The sequence below is a fragment of the Zalophus californianus genome, chromosome 16, assembly GCF_009762305.2.
Source record: "Zalophus californianus isolate mZalCal1 chromosome 16, mZalCal1.pri.v2, whole genome shotgun sequence".
Taxonomy (NCBI): domain Eukaryota; kingdom Metazoa; phylum Chordata; class Mammalia; order Carnivora; family Otariidae; genus Zalophus; species Zalophus californianus.
The window spans coordinates 36,201,044-36,222,205 of NC_045610.1; the positions used below are offsets into that span (position 1 = coordinate 36,201,044).

Sequence of the window (21,162 nt, forward strand, 5' to 3'; positions counted from 1 at the left end):
AGTAACTTGTTTTTCACGATGCTCCCAGGAACCTGAACTTGTGCCGGACCCATAAAGGGTCCACGAATCGAGGATGCCAGGGGTCCCCCGAGCCCGTGTTCTTCTGGAGCTGGTTGGGAGAGGGAGGGGCAGGACTTGTCCCATGGGGGGCACCTGAAATAGCTGGGGCCAGAATCCCTGTGTAAAAGTCACAAGAGAGTAAAGAGAAGGTTGCCCTTGTTGGCTCATCGGGGAAGGCTTCCTGGAGGACGTGGATTGGGAGAGTGGCGGTGCAGGCGGAGAGCCTCAAAGAATAAAAGAGGCAGGCAGTGTTCAGGAGGTTGATGACCTAGACGACAGACGCCTTCAAAGAGCCACCACCTCGGTCCACGAAGTGGCTGCTTCCCCGGGGCCTGCCGAGAAGCTGCTCTGTCTCACGGGGTTTCTCCCCCTGCAGACGCCCCTGTCCTGGCAAGAGCTGGAAGGTGAGCGGGCCAGCTCCTGTACACACAAGCGCTCGGCGTCCTGGGGCAGCACAGACCACCGAAAAGAGGTATGTGCTCCCTTTGACTCCCTGGCCATGGCAGCTGCCTCCTGTCCACACCCAGGGCCGTGGATGTGTCTGCTCCAAAGTGGCCTCACATCTTCGGCCTCACTTGCCTTTTCCGGATGAGATGGCTCCTTCAAAGCTGCTGTCAGTGTCCTGGTGGCCCGGCTTAGGAGTCCAGCCCCTTCCGCCGGCAGGGCCTTTGCCAGCGACTGCTGGTGCCCCCCAGCAGCCCAGTGCAGGGTGGGAGTCACCACTGTTCTCGCTTGGAGCTTGTATCCAGATGAGCCGTTCCGAGTGAGTTTCTGGGAACTGGAAGCCCCCAACCTTACCACCTACTTAACTGTGCATCCAGCCTTTTTTTTTGTTTTATTTAATTTTTTTTTTAGATTTTATTTATTTGACAGAGAGAGAGAGAGAGAGCACAAGCAGGGGGAGTGGCAGGCAGAGGGAGAAGCAGGCTCCCCGCTGAGCAGGGAGCCCGACACAGGACTCGATCCCAGGACCCCGGGATCATGACCTGAGCCGAAGGCACATGCTTAACCGACTGAGCCACCCAGGCGTCCCATCCAGCTTTATTTTTAGAAGAGAAAAATAGTTGTGTGTTCCCCAACACTTTTCACTGGCCCTCGCCCTCTCTCAGGAGGACTCCAGTCACTGAGGTTGAATAGAGAGAAGCACAGACAGGGATTCCGGGCTCCTAACCCAGCTCCGCCTGCCACTCCAGCTGGCAGCCCCTGAGGGTCGGTCGACTCGCTGGGAGTCACCTCGAGCCTCTCTTGGTTTCAAGAACAGAGCAAATGTGAAGGGAATGCTCTACAAGTTGAAAGCTAGTGGGAAATATGGAGTATTTTAAGTTTGGAATGATCAGAGTAAGGAAGTTATTTACACTAAGCGTGGAGTCATGGTGTGAATGGTGCCCGACAGCAGATCTAAAACCACTTTCTTCTTGGCAGTGGTCATAACTTGTATGGCTATGGGCGGCAGATCTCTGAATCCCGATATGGGCCCATATTTAAATAGATCTGCATCTCCTGAGCCTTCGCCTGCTGAGGGCGAACAGGTGGAGAATTACAAATGTGACAGAGACAATAGTCAAAACCGTTGATAATAATGCATAATTGTTACAAGATATGGAAATCAGGACAAAATCTGATACTCCTTCTTGGCGTCTGCTCCTTGTTCGGTGCAGTCTACTCTAAAATGAGGGGAAACCCTTCCATCTTTCCTGGTCCTGGGGCCTTTGAAATAGCTGTGAATGTACTTTGAAGAGTGAATTCAAAAACATCATTTCCCTTTTCTATTAATAGAGTAGTATTCCACGCCTTTGGAATCCGTGAAAGACAAAAATGGTTTCGGCATTGCGTATTTTGAAATTTTTGGAAACTGATCTATCTGATTCATATTTCCAGCTGATCCGTAGAATACATGATAATTCAGAAACACCAAATACCTAGTTAATAAGGTCTCCAGCTGGCCCAATGAGCGTGTCATCAGTTCTGAACTCACCGAGGTCTCCTGGGAGGTTTTCCATCTTCCTTTTACACATTATCATGGGCCTCGGGCGGGAGCCACACGGGGAGGAGGGACCTGTGCCCTTTAGCTTTGCTCCACCTGCCTCTCCCCCCTCCCATCTCTGGGCTACCAGATTTCCAAGTTGAAGCAACAGCTGCAGAGGACAAAGCTAAGTCGCAGTGGGAAAGAGAAGGAGCGGGGCTCCCCCCTGCAAGGGGACCATGCAGTGCGGGGAGCACTGAGGGTATGTATGTGTCCGCCCCCTCCCCGGGCCCGCTCCCCTTGCTGTCGCCCATGGCGGCCCGTGTGGGCAGGTCCTCGCAGGTCTTACGGCCTCTGAGCCTGCCACGCTGCCCACCCCATGGCCATGTGGCTGCCTAGGTGGTTTGGGCACAAACTGGGGGTTGCTGAGCGAGGCCGGAAGGGCTTCTTGCCCTCGCCAATGGCTCTCCCCACAAACCCCGCACCCCCCTACAATTGACGCAGTGGTGAGCCTGCAAGCGCTGAAAGCACGCTCTAGACTCTCAAAGCGCTAACCTCTGGAGAAAAGCCCACTGAGCTTTCCTATTGCAGTTGGTCCCCATGCCCAGATCCTCCTTTACTCGGTTGGTTCTGCTGTGTAGACATGACATTACCCCCTGGTCAGAACTAGGATCTCTACAGGGCTCGGGCGGTGGGGGGAGGGGGGGTTCCGTGACCGCTCCATCTGCCTCCTCCTCAGGCGTCCCCTCCCAGCTTCCCCTCAGGGTCACCTGTCCTGCGACTCAGCCCCTGCCTGCACCGGAGCCTGGAAGGGCTCAACCAAGAGCTGGAGGAGGTGTTTGTGAAGGAACAGGGTGAAGAGGAACTGCTGCGGGTGAGTGGGGCGTGCCCTCGACGCGCGACGAGCCAGCGGCTTGCTGAGTGTGGGTGCGGGCCGGGGGTCTCTGGCTCTCTGGGGGCTCCGGGCTGTGGCCATGTCAGCAGCGCAGTGCAAATGCCGGCCTGCACAAGGAACACAAATCGGGTTCATTAGATTCAAATGGACTTGGCCACCAGGACAGCAGAGCTGGGCGGTGGAGCCAGGACAGGCTTGTGGTGCTGGGTGGGAAGAGAGGGAGCGGGGCTCAGTGGAGGGGAGACTCCCCAGCCAGGAGGAAGGGGCTCGGCGCCGCTCTTCAGCCAAAGCACCGGCTCCCTGCTTCCTCATCCCCGTCACCATCACTGTCCCCCTCCCGTGCCTTAGTCGCCTGCGTAACCACCTCTCCCCCCATGTCCACCTGGTGACCCACATTCATCCTTCACGCCCAGTTGCCCTTGCGCAGCCTCCCACCTCCCCCCCCCACCCCCACCCCACTCCCAGGCAGAATTATTTGCTACCTTTTCTGCCGTCTCAGGCACATTTTTATACTGACACAGTACAATTGGAGAATGCCAGTTGGGCAGTATTAATATAATTCTAATGGGCACACTCCTCAGTTTATGAGTTACTTGCCAGTTGATTTTTAATTGCCGTATATGTAGGATTTGATACCCACCCAGGCACCTGCTCACAATTCAGTGAGCTGTGGGTACAAGTACCATTGATGGCTAAGAAGCAGGGAGGGGGTATTTCATACGTGATAATGATGTGCATGCCTGTCCTGCAGTGGCTTGCGTGGTTAGTGCCCTGGTGGTTCGCCCCCTATCGTGCTTCCCAAATGTTCTTCATCTTTGTGTTCCCGGAGAAGGTCCCTGCCCTCGAGGCTTACTGCCTGCTGGTGGCATCACCATGATGAAACCATACAAATAAACATGTGATTCTAGATGGGGTCGCAAGGGCTAGGGGAGAAATAGGAGGGGCTTTCCCTTAAATCAGTGACTTGAGAAAGCCATGTCCTGGTGTCGCTGTGCATCATGGATAGAGGCCAGAACAACAGCGGGGGGAGGAGCTTAAGGGTCACTGCTGCTCTGCTGGCCAGAAGAGTGGGGCCTGAGAGTCCTTCCCCACCCTCTTCCCTGGCAGATCCTTGATATACCTGATGGGCACCGCGCCCCCGCTCCCCCCCAGAGTGGCAGCTGTGACCACCCCTTCCTCCTCCTGGAGCCCGGCAACCTTGCCGGCTCTCCCTCCGTGCCCCTGGCATCCCCCCAGCCTTCTGGCCCGGCCAGCCACGAGGAACACCGGGGTGCTGTCGAGGAGCTGGCATCCATCCCCAGTGACAAAGGTAAGCTGAGGGGGGGCCGGGACAGCAGCCTGAGGTACGGGGGGGGGCCTCCACGCCCTTTCCCCCTCTAATCAGTTTCAAGTCTGGGAGTCCTCCTTACTAACCAACTAGAATATCATGGGTCGTCTTTATTCTGTATGCGATACTAGCACTAGTAATGGTCCGCACAGATCCTGATTTATAATTTATATAAAGTCTCTGCACCTACACTTCTGTTCTCGCTGGGAAGCACACAAGCAGTGCCTCTCATCCTTCTATTTTGGCTAATGAGTAGAAAGCCTGTGGGTCTGTCCGGCTGGTCCACTGCACGCATTACCAGCGACAGGTCTCAAGGTGTTTGGGAAAGGTAGACAATAAGCGAATGTGGTCTCTTGCCCCAGGGTCATGCTGTTTGACCCGGATTGAAAGCCGGGCTTTCCAACTCCCAATCTCTACTTTGTCCTGTGCCCTGGTTCCTTTACGGGAGGATGAGACCCAAGCCCTTCCTCCCCACGATACCGATCCTCCTGTCCTAAAGCACTGTGGCCTGCCTCCCCCAGTTGGATTCTCACAGCACCCTGTGAGGTAGGCTGGTCAAGGGCATAATCTCACACTACACAGAGGTAAACGGAGCATAGAGTAATAAGGAATAAATGTGGGATAAATACAGATAAAGTCACTATTTGCAGCCTAGGCAAAGTACATTCACTGTGTGGAAAGAGAGAGGGATTTTATCCCACAAGTGGGGTTGAGTAAAGACTGCTTCTCTGAGCTGGTACAAGAGCTCTTCCTGGAAGAAGGGATAGCTTTGCAGGGCTGTGCAGGGGACAAAGCTGCGGTATGTTGGCAGCAGGGCAGTGTGGTCTTGGAAGAAAGCAGGGAGACAGAAGTTAGGATTCCTTTAAGCCAGACTTGGAGTCCCAATTGTAGTCTACCTCCTGAGAATACAGAATTGCTATTAGACCTGATTTTTCCATCAATTCAACTGTATTTTTTTAAAAATATTTATTTATTTATTTGAGAGAGAGAGAGCACAGGGGCAGAGGGGCAGAGGGAGAGAGAGAATCCCAAGTAGCCTTCCTGCTCAGCATGGAGCCCGACGTGGGGCTCAGTCTCACAACCCTGAGATCCTGACCTGAGCTGAAATCAAGAGTCGGTCACCCAACCGACTGAGCCACCCAGGTGCCCCTCAACTGTATTTTCTTTATCCTGTATAACAAGATAGAGATTTTTGTAAGCCTTCTTAAAACGACTTGAAGGTAAATAAAGCGTGGACAAACAACCTGGATTAGCATAAGCCCTGCCAACCCCCTCACCACATGTCCCAGTCTCGCCCCTTTACACCGAAGCCTGAGCCCGGGAAAACGGAGAGCCTCCTTTCCTTCGGTTCCACTGGCCTCAGCCTCACTCTGTTTGCAGCCCCCTCTCCGGGCCGCCCAGCCTGCCTTGAAGACAGCAGCCCGTCTCCGGTCCTTGCCTTTGCCGCCTCCCCTCGGCCCAATCACAGCTACGTCTTCAAACGGGAGCCCCCAGAGGGCTGCGAGAGAGTGCGTGTGTTCGAAGAGGCCGTGTAAGTACCTCCTGTGGACCGTGGACCGTGGACCGTGGACGGGGTGGGCGGGGTGGGGCAGGGCCCGGGATGGGGGTGAGCCCTGCACTGTCCTCTCTGACAGGCCCTTCTTCCCTCTTGGGCTCTCTCAGCCTGGGGCCGTTGTCAACTTCAGGTGATCAGGATCACACTTTTTCCACGATCAAACTTGTTGACATTACCTACCCGGAGCCCTTCAATCTTTGCTTATCGTGATCTCTATGGAAACCTGCTCTCTGCCCACATGCCAGCCACAAATGCTGTGGGAGCTGGAAAGGAAAGAGATCTGAAACCTGAACCCTTTGTTTTTTCTACTTTTTTTTTCCATCCCTGGGGAAGGTGTGAGTTTGCTAGATGGTAATCGGAGAGAGAGAGAACATATTAGTAGTTCTCTTCAGGCAGAGATGAGAAGTGTCTTGTCCCCAGTGGAGTGGCAGGGGGACCTGAACAGCTTCCTCCCTGCATCTGAGTCAAGTCTTCACCCTGTGGCTCTAGTGGTTCGAGGGTCACGAACTCCCAGACAGAAATTTCCAGTCCTTACAAGGAAGGACTGTGGATGGAATACTCCCAAACCAGGTGGGAGAGTTCAGAAGCCGTTCTGATGTTGACTGACTTCTTTACCACGGTTCCCTCCCATTAGCAGAGAGGATGGAGGGCTGAACCTTTTCAGATGCCCACCCGGTCCCCCGTAGCAGGCACCCCAAGAGCTCATTTCCTTCCCCCTACCAGCTTCACAGTCAGAAGGGCAGATTCTCAGTTAGGAAGACTTGGTCCTGGTGTGTGAGCTGAGATGTAGCTAGGACAGGGTTTGAGCCTTGAGAGCTCCATTCATGTCACAGGTCAGGGACAGTCCATGGTAGCGACAGAGGGTACAGCGAGAAGGCACAGTGGGAGTTAGGGAGAAAGCCATGGCCCCGGGGGGTGTTTGCTCCCAGCTTTGCTATGTAGCTCTCCAAGAAGACTGGGTCCTCAGGGGTGGTATGGAGGAAAAAGACCAGATCTTGCAGCTTAAGCGGACTTGTGTCTCTCCCCAGTCCACGTTATACTTGAGTAGCCACCGCCTGGGATTGCTTGTGGAAATGAGGCTGGTGCCCATCCTGATTCTTCCACAGACTCACGATGCCAGCTGGGGTCTTCAAGCCATCTCCCCAGGCTTCCTGTCCCTGTGTTAATCCTTTGAGAGAGATGGTGACTCTTGGGGCCCTGGGTGGCTCAGTCGGTTAAGCATCCGACTCTTGATTTCGGCTCAGGTCATGATCTCAAAAAAAAAAAAAAAAAAAAAAAAAAGAGGTGGTGACCTATGGATTCCTTTCCAAGAGGCCCTGGGAGAGAAATTCTCAGCTCATTGGGGCCTCTTCCTTGTATCACTTGCCCATTGGGAAGTTCTTGTGTTTAGCAGTTCCTCTGTCACATTTTCCTTTTCCTAGCTGCTGATCCTATAAGATGGCCTGGATTTCCCAGGAGGGGAATCAAGCCATTCAGGGTCATGCCCTTTGTCCTTCGAGTGGGGCTTGGTCTCCTGGGTCACCTTCCCCATGTGGGCATGCACACAGTGAGAGGATTCCCCTCTCCTGCCCATTCCTCACCGTCCATAAAGTGGGATTCTTGTAAACCCTTCTTGGTCAGGAGAGACCTTGCCGCTGTGGACTCCGCTGGGACCCCGGGCCTTCCCAGATACACCCAGCACATGGGTCTTCACCTCTTTCTTCCACCTCTCGCTCTGGGCTCACCCCTACCCCCCTCCTGTCTTGCTCTTCTTCCTGGGTTTGGAATTATTAGAATTCTACACTTAAAATGGTCATCAATTTCCCATGCTATACCCTAAGTGCATTTTTCTGTCTATATATTATACATAAAGAGGAAGGCAGTCGGGGGATCCACTGGTAACAGCTTCACCATCACACCACACATTTGCCTTTTCCCCAGGAGCCCTCACAACCAGCGGCTTCTCAACCGCTTCCCCTCAGAGCATGGCCAGACACTCCTCTTTATCATAAGGATTCCTTACTCTAGAACTCCCTGACCTCACCCCTTTTATCCTTCCATTTCTTCCACATGATCGGGAGGGTGGGGATGGTTCTTTCCACATTCAAGGTGAGGCAGGTGGGTCAAGACCACATGGTGAGTTAGAGTCCAGACCTCCTGTTAAGGTCGGCCTGCCTTCCCGGAATGGCTGTTACCCTTGCATCTCGGCAAGGGCTTTGAAAAATCACACCTTTCAAATGTGTTCAAGAATGAGACTCCTTAGGTCAGTAGATTTCAGTGGGAGACATCCCCCCACTTCCCCGCGCCCTGGGGACATTTGGCAATGTCAGGAAACATTTTTAGTTGTCACAACTTAAGGGGGACACAGGTGGCCCCTGGCATCTAGTGGGCAGGTGCCAGGGATGCTCTTAAGCATCCTACAATACACAGGACAGCTCTCCACAGCCAAGAATTATCTAGCTCAAAATGGCAGTAGTGCTGATGCTGAGAAACCCTGCTTTAGGCTGTCCCAAGTCTTAGAAAATCATTTTGCATGGGTCTCTGCTTTTAGGCAAGTGGTCTGCCCTCAAAACACTATTTACTGATGAAATCTCTCAAGTTAAAAGATCCCCTGGTCTCCTCTTCTAAAGTCACCTCGTCAGGAAGTTCTCCTTCCTGTCTAGCTTCAATCCCTCCTGTTTCTAGCTGAAGTAGATTTCCTGTTGTTCAGCCATATTCCTAAAAAATGGATTGCTGCGGGCCTAAAGACTGGGTGTTGCTCAGCAGCCTGTAGTTTTTTGGTTGAGTTACCACCCTGTTTGAACAGAGACCCAGCTCCCCTGCTCCCCTGATGCCATGATATCTCCCATCACTTCTCACTGGCTGTTTCTCCCCGCCCCCCGCCGTGTGTGTGTGTGTGTGTGTGTGCGTGTGTGTGCGTGTGTGTGCGCGTGTGTGCGCGCGCGCGCGTGTGTGTGTGTGTGTGTGTTTCTCTCTCCATTCTCCAGGTCCCCAGGTCCTGACCTGGCCTTCCTGACTTCCTGTCCTGACAAGAACAAAGTCCATTTCAACCCAACCGGCTCGGCCTTCTGCCCTGTCAGCTTGATGAAGCCCCTCTTCCCCAGCATGGGCTTCATTTTCCGTAACTGCCCCTCAAGCCCGGGGTCCCCCCTTCCCCCTGCCAGCCCCAGGCCACCGCCTCGGAAGGATCCAGAGGCCTCCAAAGCCTCCTCGCTGCCGTTCGAGCCCTGGCAGCGCACCCCGCCATCAGAAGAGCCCGTGCTTTTCCAGAGTTCCCTGGTGGTCTGAGGGCCCCAACCCCACCACTTCACCATGGAGACCAGTGCCTTGGTGGCAGGCCCCTCCCTAGCTCCCCTGAGGTGGGGGATGAAGGAGCCCTTCCCTCTCGGCCTTCGAGCACTTTCATTTATTGTATCAAAGCCCCGGGTCCTCTTTCTGAGGGACACCGGCCCCTCCGAATGTGAGGGGACCTGCCTTCTCCACTAGCAGCTGGGCAGCTCACGAGTCACATCTGTGTTCTTGCCGCTTCTCTCACTTGGTGGAAAACTCACCTGAAGGTCTTGGGTCCCCCACCCCTGGGTGTGAGTCAAAAGGACTGTCTATGGGGCTCTTGACCTTGTCATGGAGCAAGCTGGCCATGATGGAAGGAGAGGGGACACTGCAGATTTCCTTCTCTCTCCTCCACAGCCACGGAAGAGGAGACCCGAAGATAGATAGCCCCATTCTCTCAGCCCCCACCCCTGTGCCTCCCTCTCATTGGAGGAGCTGACCAAAGCAGCCCTAAAGGGCCCTAACACTTGACCAATCCAGCTGCTGGCAGAGGGGGGAACCAAGCGTTTTCCCAAGTGGTATTTTCATCTCGCTTTCACCCTAAGATTGTCTGAAGCAGCCCAGCTTGCCCAGCCCCAGGTGGGTGGCGGGGGAGAGGGAGAGCTGGTATTCCTCCGGGTGGCAAGCGGCGACTCTACACCCTCCGCCTGCCCCGGGACTGGGTTGGAGTAGAAAAATGCCTATTTTTCTTGTATTGATGTAGAAACTCTATTTTCTCCCAAAGACACTATTTTTGCAGCTGTTTGAAGTTTGTATATTTTCCGTACTGCAGAGCTTACACAAAACTGAAGAAGAATGTTAATGTTCAAGTTTTCTTACCCTGTGTTTAGAAGTTGTTTTTTGCAGATCTTGGTGTTAATAGACCAAATAAATAAGTATTCCCAGCAGCTTGAGGTTCTGTTAAACATTTTTTGGGGAGAGGGGATTGAGCGTGTGATATTGATCATCCTTGTCTTCAAGAGGGGTCTCTACTTAACACATAATGATGTGGATGTGGGTGTTACGTGGATGCACAGAGTCCCTGTCCTCAGGTCACCAGGCTTGGATTCTTTAGATGGACATCTAAGCAATAGGGTCCACGGAAAGCCTGTCCAGAATGAAGGGGGTGATGGAGGGTGGGGTGAAGAAGGCAGTGGGGGAAGTCATTTTTTCTTGGATGAGTCTGGAAAAGCTCCCTAGGGAGAGTGGGTTTTAGAGGGGAAGTGAGGGTGACCAAGTTTGACATTGTGGTGCACCGGCAAGGGGAACAGGACCAGGGAATGGTCATCGGGTTGAATCTCTCGGCACAGTTTTAGGGAAGCTTTAGCTCTACTGGAGTATTCTTTCCATCTCGTGAGTACCCACAACACAGGGGGGTTTGCGGCCTCTCAGCTTTATAATGCTGCACCTGTAAGAGGCTCAGAGGCTTTGGGGAGAAATGGGAATAATCATCCCGACATTCTGATGGTGCTTTACGCTTTACAAGCTTTTTCACGACATATTATCCCCACTGTATGGGTGAAAAGTTGACTACCCCAAGGGCAGTCATAATAACTACAATTGTATCTATGTCAGAAGACCTCGAGACAAACTCCTAAGGCAGGCTATCCCAACTACCATTCATTGGCCTGGTAAGCATCAGATACCCTGTTAGTGCTTGACATAAAATGTTACCGAAATATCACAACAACCCAATGAGAGAAATGTGATAAATCCCACTGTACTGATGAGAGGACAGAAAGATTGTATAACTTTACCCCCAAGACACAGGAAGAGGGGGAGCTAAGATGGGGAAGCAGATCCCTTGAATCCAGTGCCCATGCTTCTTAACCACAGTGCTCTCCCACTTGTTACTATTTTTGTATTAATTTCAGATGAGGAAACTAGTTTGACTCAGAGGTCAAGAGAATTGTTTGAAGTCCCAGCTAGTGAAGCGGCAGAGCCGGGACTGCAACCCAGGTCTCCCACCCCAGCTACTGTATGGTGCCCTGGGATCACAGGCTGATTCAGTGGAATGAGCCACTGGGCGGGAGAGCAAATGTGGGGGCCCCATCCGCACTGATGTAAAAGAGACAGGGGCTTGAGGACAGACCCTATCTTCTATTTCTTACCCCTCCCCCTGAAAGATGTTTGGCCTACCCCCAAAGCCTTAGTGAGTCAGGGCCTGGAGTGATGGGTGTGGTGCTGCCCTGAGTTTCCTTCCTTTGCCTGAGGCGGTGCCAAAGAAGCGGGCTGTCAGAAGCAGAGAAGGAGCCTCTACCCAGATAGCAGCCCAGAGTCCAGTGACTAAGTGGGGCTTGGGGGTTGTAGTGGAAAGTCCTGGGGTGTTGCCCTAGCTCTTGGTGCCCGCAGGTGGAGGGCCAACACTTGGATGAGGCAGGGGTCCAAAAAGGAGGTCATGAGTGGGAAAGAATCTGGAGGGCAGCAGGAGGGTTTGTTGTATTGTTGGTGAGGTGTAAGACCCCGGAGAAAATCCACTTTGGTAAGTTTCCATTTCCACCTCCAGGATGTGAGGAAATAAGATCAGCGTTGAGAAAGTGTGATGACTAATGATACCTTAAACTTGCATAGCACACTTTACAGTTTTTGAAACACTTTCACAAACCTCAGCTCATTTAATCCTCAGAATAGTCGAGAGGCGACAAGGTGGTTGCTACTAATTGTCTATCCCAAGTTTCCAGGCTGGGAAAACTGTCGCTCGGAATGTAGGCGACACGCGTAGGTTACCCCTTTGGAAGCCTAGTGATGTGCCCTTAGAAGGAGGACAGCTCTCAAACGCCAGCCTTGAACGCTCTTCTTGCAGAAGGGGAGGCGCTGACGCGGGGCAGCAGCTAGGGGGCGCTGAGGGTCCACTGAGACTTCCTGGCGTTAGGACCCAGCGGAAGCCTGACCGCCGACTGGGGAAGAGATTGGGATTAACCCGGCCGGCCGCACCTCCTTCCAGCTCACCTGTCTGTCTTCACACAGCGCAGCCAATTGGTGACCTCCACATCCTTACACGTCATCATTCCACGCCCGCGTAGCTCCTAGGCCATCCCGTCGAGCTCCGGGTCGCAGTTGTCCTCGGAGTTGCCTGATCGGAAGACTCCAGGGCACAGCATTAATGTCAGGGTGGGTGGCTCCCTCGGCCATCAGGGACGAAGCCGAGATCCCAGGGCGGGTCTCCTTTCCTTGGAAGCGCTTTCTGGGTCCCGAAGCGTTTCCCCCTTGGAGGCCCTGAGCCGGCAGTTCTGGCGGTGGCTGCTGGGGCCTACTGAGCGGCGGTCGCATGCAGCTCCTATGAGGCCCCTGTCGTCGGTCGGCGATGTCCGGCTGGAGCTGTCGCCGCCGCCGCCGCTGCCGCTGCCGGCTGTGAGCGGGTCTCCGGTCGGGTCGTCCGGGCGTCTCATGGCCGCTAGCAGCTCCCTGGTGCCCGACCGGCTGCGCCTGCCGCTGTGCTTCCTCGGCGTCTTTGTCTGCTATTTCTACTATGGGATCCTGCAGGAAAAGATGTGAGCGGATCCCCGGGACCGGAGCGCAGACCTGCCCCCTCTCTCGCCCCTTGGCCCGGTTCGCGGGCCTCCCGCCCCTGGCGCAGGTGTTCCTTCTTGCCCGCTCCCAGCACCCGACACCTTTGCAGCCGCGGCTGAGCCTGCTCAGATTTCCCAAACGCGGAAGCTGGTCTCGGGATACTCGGGACCTGGTTATTTTTCTTCCCTTGTTTTTCTCCCTGTGGTTCTAAGGGCTTGGGCTTTACAGGCTGGCAGTTGTACCCCCTTCCACACACACGTTTCCTTGCCTGTACCAGCTCCTCTTTGGTACTTCCAGATGTTTGCGGACAGCGGATTCTTTTGCCCTCGGCCTTGCTGCTGCAGCCCAGATCCCTTCATCTGCTGCTTGGGGTATCTTGTTTCACCGTCTAATTTTCCACGTTTCCTCTAGCTCCATCCTTTACGGATATTCTTTCCCTAAGCTACGGGATCAGCAGGCTGGGATGTCTGGCTTCTAGATCCAATAAAATCAGCCCCTTTTGTGAATGAGGCCAGTGAACCTTACCAGACTGTCCCTACATCCAGAGAAGCAAGATCATTTTAAAGCTTTCGGTGACTCTAGACGTACTAGATGACACTGAGTGAAATACACTAACTTTTCTCCTTTTTTTTTTTTTCTCTCATCATTTCATTCTTAGAACAAGAGGAAAGTATGGGGAGGGAGCCAAGCAGGAGACGTTCACCTTTGCCTTAACTTTGGTCTTCATTCAATGTGTGATCAATGCTGTGTTTGCCAAGATCTGTGAGTACCTATCTAGTCATCTGTTGTGTGCCCCCTCCCTATCCACCTTTAAGGTTTAACTGTCAGCACTCCCACCCTCTTTAGCGTTTTCAAAGCCTCGGTGTTCAGTCTACAAAACGAATGGCTTTGGAATGGGGTAAAACCCTATTTCCTTACATTAGACCAACTTCTGAGTCAGAAATGTGCAGAGAATGGGTCTTCTGTGTGCCGGATCCCCACTGAGAATACTTAGTTTTTTTCTTCTTTCTTCCCTTTGATTTTCCTTTATGTTTCCGCTTCAAACATGTTTTGAGCTGCTCTCTTTGTTCCCTGGGGGCTACAGCAGAGCTAATGAGCCCCTTGAACTGAATGAGCCCCCATTCCTGCTCTGCATGTGGTCTTGTGTTAGGTGTAGGTGAGATTGGAGAGTTGAATAATCTTCAGAGATTTCCCAGTCTAGGAGGACAGAAATATCTTGTGCTTCTCGTCTTATTTGACACATTCCTTTCATGTGGCTTCAACTTTGGTTCAGTGGCCCATCCTGGGCCCACCAGGTTTCTCTTACACATTTTTTGTCTCTTCCCAGTGATCCAGTTTTTTGACACTGCCAGGGTGGATCGTACCCGGAGCTGGCTCTATGCTGCCTGTTCTGTCTCCTATCTGGGTGCCATGGTCTCCAGCAACTCGGCACTACAGTTTGTCAACTATCCGACTCAGGTGAAATCTCAGGGTGTGATGAGGGTTGGCTCAGAAATTGTTTGAAAAGAACTAAGAATTCTTGGCTCAGGTCTGTGACTTAAACAAAAGGGAATGTGTTGGAGAAATTCACAGGGCAAAGAACCATAGATCTGAGGTCTAGTGGTGGTGGGTTGGCCATGATAGACTGTGGTTTCTGGTGCAGGCCCCACAGTTACTTTTCTTAACAGAGCACCTAGCACAGTGCCTGGCACATCCCAGAGGCTCAGGTACTATTTGCTGAATTTTGTTTCAGGTCCTTGGTAAATCCTGCAAGCCAATCCCAGGTAAGTGGAAGCAGGTGGTCTCCCTCTACCATCCTCACTCTTCCTGTAGCAGGCTCTCTACTCCTCTGCCAGAGCTGTGTATCCCTTCGGGGTTGTCATCTCATCACAGCTATCTCCAGAGCCGGCTCTCCGTCCCTTCCCCCTGCCATCCCGTCCTCCATATCACTTCCGGTGGTGTTGGGTGTGCATGGCCCGGAAGCTAGAGGCTGACCTAGTCTGCTTCACATGCCAGTCATTTTGGTGTCCTGTGTGCTTACATTGTCATTAGAGTTGAGTCCCATTTTCGTTGTCAGTTTCTTTCTCTCAACCTCGCACTCATCCGCTGTCCCCACCCCTTCCCTGTTCCTTCTTGGACCTTTCACCTTTGTTCTCTGCCTTTTCCCTGCCTCTACCCTTTGTTCTCCTCGTTGCTCAGTCCTCTCTGTCCAGGTGCCAGCCTTGCGCCTTCCTCTTAGCTTCTTTAGGCCTTCCTTCTCAGACATTGTTTTCTCCCCGGAGTCTCCTCAGAGGACGGTGTTGGGCTCATCAATGCCTGTGGGTACCCGAATTTTCCACTGTTTCTTCCCTGTAGTCATGCTCCTTGGAGTTACCCTCTTGAAGAAGAAGTACCCAAAGGCCAAGTACCTGTGTGTGTTGCTAATTGTGGCTGGAGTGGCCCTTTTCATGTACAAACCCAAGAAAGTAGTTGGGATGGAAGAACACACAGTTGGCTACGGAGAACTGCTTCTGGTATGTGATCCTGGTGGGAAAGGCAGCCTTTTCCGGTAATCACAACCAAGGAGCATCCCACCTGGGCATGTGAAGGGCCAGTTATGTGTCGAGAGAGAAATTGCGATGCCCCTTGCCCCCCATTTCTCGGCTTTGTCTCTTGTTGCATGGCCCCCAGCTCTCCTAAGGCCACAGTGGGAAGCCTGAAATACTGAACAACAGCGCAGCTCTCCTGGGGAAGGGGTGACTCTGAGGCCTGTGTTTAAGTGCTGGTGTGAGGCCGGAGAGACTTGAGAGCAAATAGGGAAGGAATAGCGCGTCACTCACTGTGGCTTTCTGAGAAACCTGGAAGCCAGAGTTTAAAAATAATACTATAATAGCTCTTGCTCACTGTGTATTCTGCCTTGTTCCTAGCAGTTTACCCATTAGTTGGTTAATCTCTACAACAATAACCTTATGTATATGATTATTTCCATTTTCCCTATGAAGACACTGAGACAGAGAGGTTAAGTCACTTGCCATGGTCACACGGCTATGAAGTGGCAGAGGTAGTGGCTAACTTTGCCCGGGCTCCTAATCTGGGCAGTGTGACCAGAGAATCTAGTCTGGAGCACTCCTCCAGGCCAGGAGACTAATGGGCCAGTACCAGATGTCCTTTCTCCACTCTCATATGGGAAAATACATGACTCAGCACGGGTTCCAGGCCCCTGCACACGAGGCTTCATGGCACTGCCTTGGGAAGTGCTAGGTTTTCCATCCCACTCTGATTACATTACTGTGTGGCTCAGATAGCTTGTTGTTCCAGTACCTGGGCGGGGCAGGAGGCAGTGAGCATGATCTCTCTGGACCCTCCACCCATGACCGAATGGTAGCATTTTGTTCTGAGGACTCTGTCTTAAGATAGTGGCTTTGTGAGGAGTCTCAGAAAAGTGAGAGTCCTGTGTCCTGGGGTAGGGAGGGGCCCTGGTGGCCCTCTTGCTGCAGGGTGCACCCTCTCTTTTCCAGTTATTGTCTCTGACCCTGGATGGACTGACGGGCGTTTCCCAGGACCACATGCGGGCTCATTACCAAACAGGCTCCAACCACATGATGTTGAATATCAACCTTTGGTCGACATTGCTGCTGGGAGCTGGTAAGGAGCGGTTCTGCTGTTCTTCCATGTGTCACCAGAGGGCAGACTGCCATCCTCCAGTTGATCCCTAGCGCGGGTGCTGGTTGCTAACTTTGCCCAGGCCAGAGGCCTGTCTCCGCTCTGAGATGCCCTTCTGTCCAAGCCCCTGAAAAACCTTCTTGGAGAAACTTTCCCTGGCGGGCTCTGCTTGCTACTCATGACTGACACAATCCTAGGTAGACCGGTGCCAGTTTCCTTGGGAGGACACGTAGTAGTAGGTCACAGGGGTACCTTGGGAACTCACCTTCTTTTGATAGCGATGAGATATTGGTATATACTGAATGTAGTTCGAATATGAACACATGTGCTTTTAAATCAGTGCTTCCTAACCTTTGTTCAAATCTGGGCGCATGCGGGAAGTATTTTTGGTACAGCACAGTGGGGTTAACGGAGGAGGCTGCTCATGGCTGGAGGTGGCCATGCTTGGGGCTGCCTTGAGCTGGGGATATGTGGGTCAGTATCTCCCCAACATCTGAGGATCTCTGCTTCCAGTAACTTTGGCAGAAGTAGCTAATCGACTCCCACGCCTCTCTTGGAAGAGTCTGTAGTTAGTTTCTCTAATCAGAAAACTAGGAGCAAGGTGCATGACAGGACAGTGTGAACTCAGTCCCTGCACTTTCCCGCATGCTGCTCTGTGGACTACCTTCCTGGACTGTGTGTAGACATGTGCGCTGGCACAGGCACACAAGGTGCGTCATTCATCCTTTGCCATTTATTCCCAGGAATCCTGTTTACTGGGGAGCTCTGGGCGTTCTTGAGCTTTGCCGAAAGGCACCCTGCCGTCATCTATAACATCCTGCTCTTTGGCCTGACCAGTGCCCTGGGTCAGGTGAGTGCCTTGAGACCGGGTAGCTTGGCTTCCCCGAGGGAGACCGACCCAGCTGGAAGAAGAGGGCGGCAAGCCTAGCCTTGATGTCCTGTCACAGACTTTGACCTTGGGGCAGAGCCCCAAGAGCCAGCCTGACCCCGCTTTCCCGGTCTCTCTAGAGCTTCATCTTCATGACAGTTGTGTATTTTGGCCCCCTGACCTGCTCCATCATCACCACGACTCGAAAGTTCTTCACCATTTTGGCCTCTGTGATCCTCTTCGCCAACCCTATCAGCCACCTGCAGTGGGTGGGCACCGTACTTGTGTTCTTGGGTAAGTTCCATGCGGAGCTCGCATGTCTGGGCATGTGCAGCAACAGTCACAGGGCTCTCTTTTTTCTTTTAATTAATTTTTTGAGAGAGAGAGAGAGAGGGAGTGGGGAGGAGCAGAGGGAGAGGGAGGGAGAATCCCAAGCAGCCTCCCCGCTCAGTGTGGAGCCCGCCTCGGGGATCGATTTCAGGACCCTGAGATCATGACCTGAGCAGAAATCAAGAGTCGGACGCTTAACCGACCGAGCCACCCAGGTGCCCTGTTAGAGAGCTTTAAGATTTTTTTTTTCCTGAAATGTATATTTATGAAAGTGATTTAGTTATTTTATTTAATTAATTTTAAAATACAAACGCTCTTTTTTTTTTTTAAGATTTTATTTATTTATTTGACAGAGAGAAACACAGCGAGAGAGGGAACACAAGCAGGGGGAGTGGGAGAGGGAGAAGCAGGCTTCCCGCTGAGCAGGGAGCCCGATGTGGGGCTCGATCCCAGGACCCTGGGATCATGACCTGAGCCGAAGGCAGACGCTTAACGACTGAGCCACCCAGGCGCCCCTATTTAGTTATTTTAGAGAAGATGTTTTTTAAAAAGGAAAGGAAGCATTGCCTCTCATCCACCCTTCCTAATGAGCATTTCATTTTAGTGATGTTCCTCCAGTGGCATGGGTTTCCTCAGACACTGAACAGGGTAAAATTGTTAAACTTACTCCCTACCAATTTGTGCTGCCATGGATGAGCTGAGAGAACTAGCTAAAGTTTTGACATTTTTTCTTTTAGTTTTACTGTATTTTATGATATATACATAATTACCTGTGTCTTGGTGATGTTTCTCATTTGATGCCATACTTTTTCTTTGAGGGAGTTCTATAAAACCAGTGTTTGGAGTTAGTTTTCTTTAAAGCCCCAATTTTGGAGAATGAAGGCTGATCTTCCCCTCCCCCCATGCCACTGTCAAAACCATTGGTAGGTTTCATTTCTCCTCGTAAAGCTAAGCCCATCTTCTCCCTTTTCATAGGTCTCGGTCTCGATGCCAAGTTTGGGAAAGGAGCCAAGAAGACATCCCACTAGGAAGAGAGAGACTACCTCCACTTCAAGAATATTTAAGTTATTATCTCAAATATGGACATCTCTTGAGCAAATGGACACAATAGGGATAAAGGACTGGGTTCCAGTCTGTTTTTGGTTTTTGTGTTTTTTGTTTTTTTTTTGTTTTTTTTTTTAAGAAAAGGAAGCAAAATCACATGTTCTAAAAAAAAGCACTTCGATTTTAACAAGACAGAGTTGGCAGTTTCTGTTCTGGATGACCTGGAGCACAGCCTAATGCAAAGAGAGAAGGGGGAGGGAAGAGGCAGAGCTTGATGCTCTTGGCCCAAGCTCCCTCTAAGGTGTAGGAAACCCGGTTGGGTGGCTAATTCCCCCAAGAGCCCAAGCATTGTAGGGAGGAACTTGAATCGATTTGCATTTGGGCTTGTGGCCTCTGTTCCCACAGGTGAGGGTCTAAATCTGCCAGGACAGGTGGCTGGCTGTTAGAGCCAGAGAATGTCAAAATCACTTTATCACTTCAAGTTCTGGTGGGCAAATATTTCTTTAAAAACTCCAGATACAGTCTTTCCTCAAGAAACCTCCTTTGAGGTTGGGGGGGGTGAAATGAGCCCAGAGCCTCAGAGTCTGTTGTGTTTTCACATTTCCCCACGGCCTCCTCTTCAGCCGGAGCTCAAGCAAGCCCAGAGTGGAGACCCAGTGTATATATCATGAACAGCTTGGGAAGGTCGATTCCCTCCCTCCGTCTCTGAATCTGTTCTCGGTCCACCTGGTCCCCTCCCGGGGAGGCTGGATGAATCCTATTCCCGTTCCCTTCGGTTGCTAAAGCATTGCAGTCCTCCGCTGTTGTGGCTGTGCCAAGGTGTCCCCATGCCAACTTCTGCCTGTTGAAAGGGATGCTGGCGGAAGGCACGGTGGCTGGGTGCTGGCACAGAGCCTCTGTCAAGTTTCCTGGGTGGCAATGGGGGGAGAAGGCGGAGCATGGAGCGGAGCCACCTGCCCACGGCCGCCTTCAGAGCTGGAAATCGCAATCCTCCACGGACCAAACTTTACACATGAAAGTGCATTTCCACCAGCTGCAACTTTCACTCCATCTGTTCAGCAGCCCGAGCCCCTTGGCTCTCCAGCTGGGAGCCCAGCCTCCTTCCTGAGCGGCTGCCTCGCCACCCCTCCCCAGCCTTTCAAGCCAGCCTCACTTGCACTCGTGTTGCTCCCTAGGGGCCCTGGTGTGGCTGTAGCTCTGCCCCCAAACGCCCCCTCTCATTCTGAACTCCTTGAGAGAAGAGGTTTTAAGTACATCTGGCTGAATTTCCTTCCTTCTCCACCTCTCTCCCCTGTTTTTTTTTTTTTTCATCCCAAAGTTTGCCTCAATTAGCCCCTTCCCTTCTGGATTGACAGTTCTTCCAAACTGTCTTCTGTGGATTGGATAGGTGGTCAGAGCGTGTGACCAGTGCCAGGGGCCTACAGGCCTGTTCTCCTGACCATCAGACCGGTCCCCTCCACCTCCAGCCCCTGCCCTTCTCAACTGGCTGTCTCAGAGATGCCCAATGCTAGGCACCAAGAGCAAGACAGAATCTTCAACAGCCCAGCGTGGCTCTCACCTGCTACTAGAGCAAGTACGTCCTGCCTACTGTGTGCCAAGAGCCCGCTGCTGGTATGTCTATTCAGCCCCCCTGTCTGCCCGTCTAACACATCACTCCTGTGTGCCACATCCTGTGAACTTGCTGGGAGTTCAAAGCTGAGTAGGACCAGTACTTACCCTCCGCGGGGGATTCACAGTCTAATAGGGAGACAGGTAAACAAATCATTGCATCTCAGACGCGCAGCGCCAACAACCAAGTGTCTGGGCAAGGTGAGGCTTGAGCTGGAGCATGTGGGAAGATGAAAGGTGGAGGAAGTGGAGCCAAGTGGGAAATGGGGTTTTCAACTGCCCACCTACACCCCCCCCCCCGCCATACTCCTGCCTTCAGTCGGGTCAAGTGGGAGCAGTGGCTCTCCCCTGAGGCAGTCGTTCAGCTCAAAGGGGAGACAGGTGGAGATGCGGCATGAGCTGCCGCTGTGCCTGGTGGCACACTTACCTCCCGGGTCGGGGGGACCCGAGTGTGCCAAGTTTGACGGAAGTCAGCAATGTCAGGGCATAAGGGCTGATAAATGTGAAATACCAGGCAAGTTCCAACAAAAGGAGTGTTGATCCCTAACCCTGGGCGGCCTCATACCTCAGGTTTCTCAAGATCAAAGGACTTTTCATCTGTAGTTAATTCTCAGCTATGTGTCGAAGGGAGGGAGCCAGCACACAAGTTTCCCCGAACACTATGTTTTCAGTTGGGGGTGTACTGTACTTAATGCCTATTTTGGTCAAACCATCAGGTTGACCTCCTCCGCTGTTGGTGCTCAGGCTCATGGAAAAGCAGTTTGTCCATCTCCTGGACACAACGTGGCCTCGTGCAAGGGCAGTGACCCACCAATGTGATTTGGGGTAAAAACATGGGGAAAGCTATTCCGGAATTTAAAAGAAAGAAAGTCTACATTGTTTTTTGAAGGGCAGTAATTAAACATTCCCTGTGGACCATCTCTCAGGCGAGGCATTTAGGAACGGATGATGTGTTTTCCCACAGTCCTGTGACACCCTTGCAGAAGAGGACCGAGCAAGCTCCTGTCCCTTACAGAAATGGAAAAACAAGTTAGGGAAGGCTGGGGGACCTGTGGTAGGTCCTTGGGTATGTGCCTACGAGATTAATTAGAAC

The 21,162-nt window shown here is 52.4% G+C and overlaps 2 protein-coding genes across 3 annotated transcripts in view; both read left to right on the top strand.

The window, feature by feature from the left end:
* The window catches only part of FAM117A (family with sequence similarity 117 member A), a 43,348-nt gene extending 33,352 nt beyond the window's left edge, over positions 1 to 9,996 (top strand). For both annotated transcript variants that reach the window (XM_027567526.1, XM_027567527.1), the window contains exons 3-8: positions 437 to 532; positions 2,175 to 2,285; positions 2,763 to 2,897; positions 4,026 to 4,227; positions 5,626 to 5,776; positions 8,767 to 9,996. In XM_027567526.1, coding sequence (XP_027423327.1) covers positions 437 to 532; positions 2,175 to 2,285; positions 2,763 to 2,897; positions 4,026 to 4,227; positions 5,626 to 5,776; positions 8,767 to 9,067 — 996 coding nt within the window. In that variant the 3' untranslated portion in view covers positions 9,068 to 9,996. The remainder of the gene's footprint in view (positions 1 to 436; positions 533 to 2,174; positions 2,286 to 2,762; positions 2,898 to 4,025; positions 4,228 to 5,625; positions 5,777 to 8,766) is intronic.
* Positions 9,997 to 12,241: 2,245 nt separating this feature from the next.
* SLC35B1 (solute carrier family 35 member B1) lies at positions 12,242 to 18,648 on the top strand. The gene is made up of 9 exons (XM_027568191.2): positions 12,242 to 12,579; positions 13,257 to 13,360; positions 13,926 to 14,056; positions 14,331 to 14,361; positions 14,933 to 15,090; positions 16,075 to 16,201; positions 16,963 to 17,069; positions 17,228 to 17,381; positions 18,393 to 18,648. Exons 1-9 carry the CDS (start codon positions 12,368 to 12,370, stop codon positions 18,443 to 18,445), a joined length of 1,077 nt encoding a protein of 358 aa, XP_027423992.1. The 5' UTR covers positions 12,242 to 12,367; the 3' UTR covers positions 18,446 to 18,648.
* Positions 18,649 to 21,162: the final 2,514 nt, after the last annotated feature.

Bases quoted from the DNA above. Each gene is read 5' to 3' on its own strand.
- SLC35B1 (XM_027568191.2), top strand. From the start codon at position 12,368: ATGAGGCCCCTGTCGTCGGTCGGCGATGTCCGGCTGGAGCTGTCGCCG. The intron at 13,361-13,925 runs GTGAGTACCTAT...GTCTCTTCCCAG, and splicing joins TGCTGTGTTTGCCAAGATCT to TGATCCAGTTTTTTGACACT. The intron at 17,070-17,227 runs GTGAGTGCCTTG...CGGTCTCTCTAG, and splicing joins TGACCAGTGCCCTGGGTCAG to AGCTTCATCTTCATGACAGT.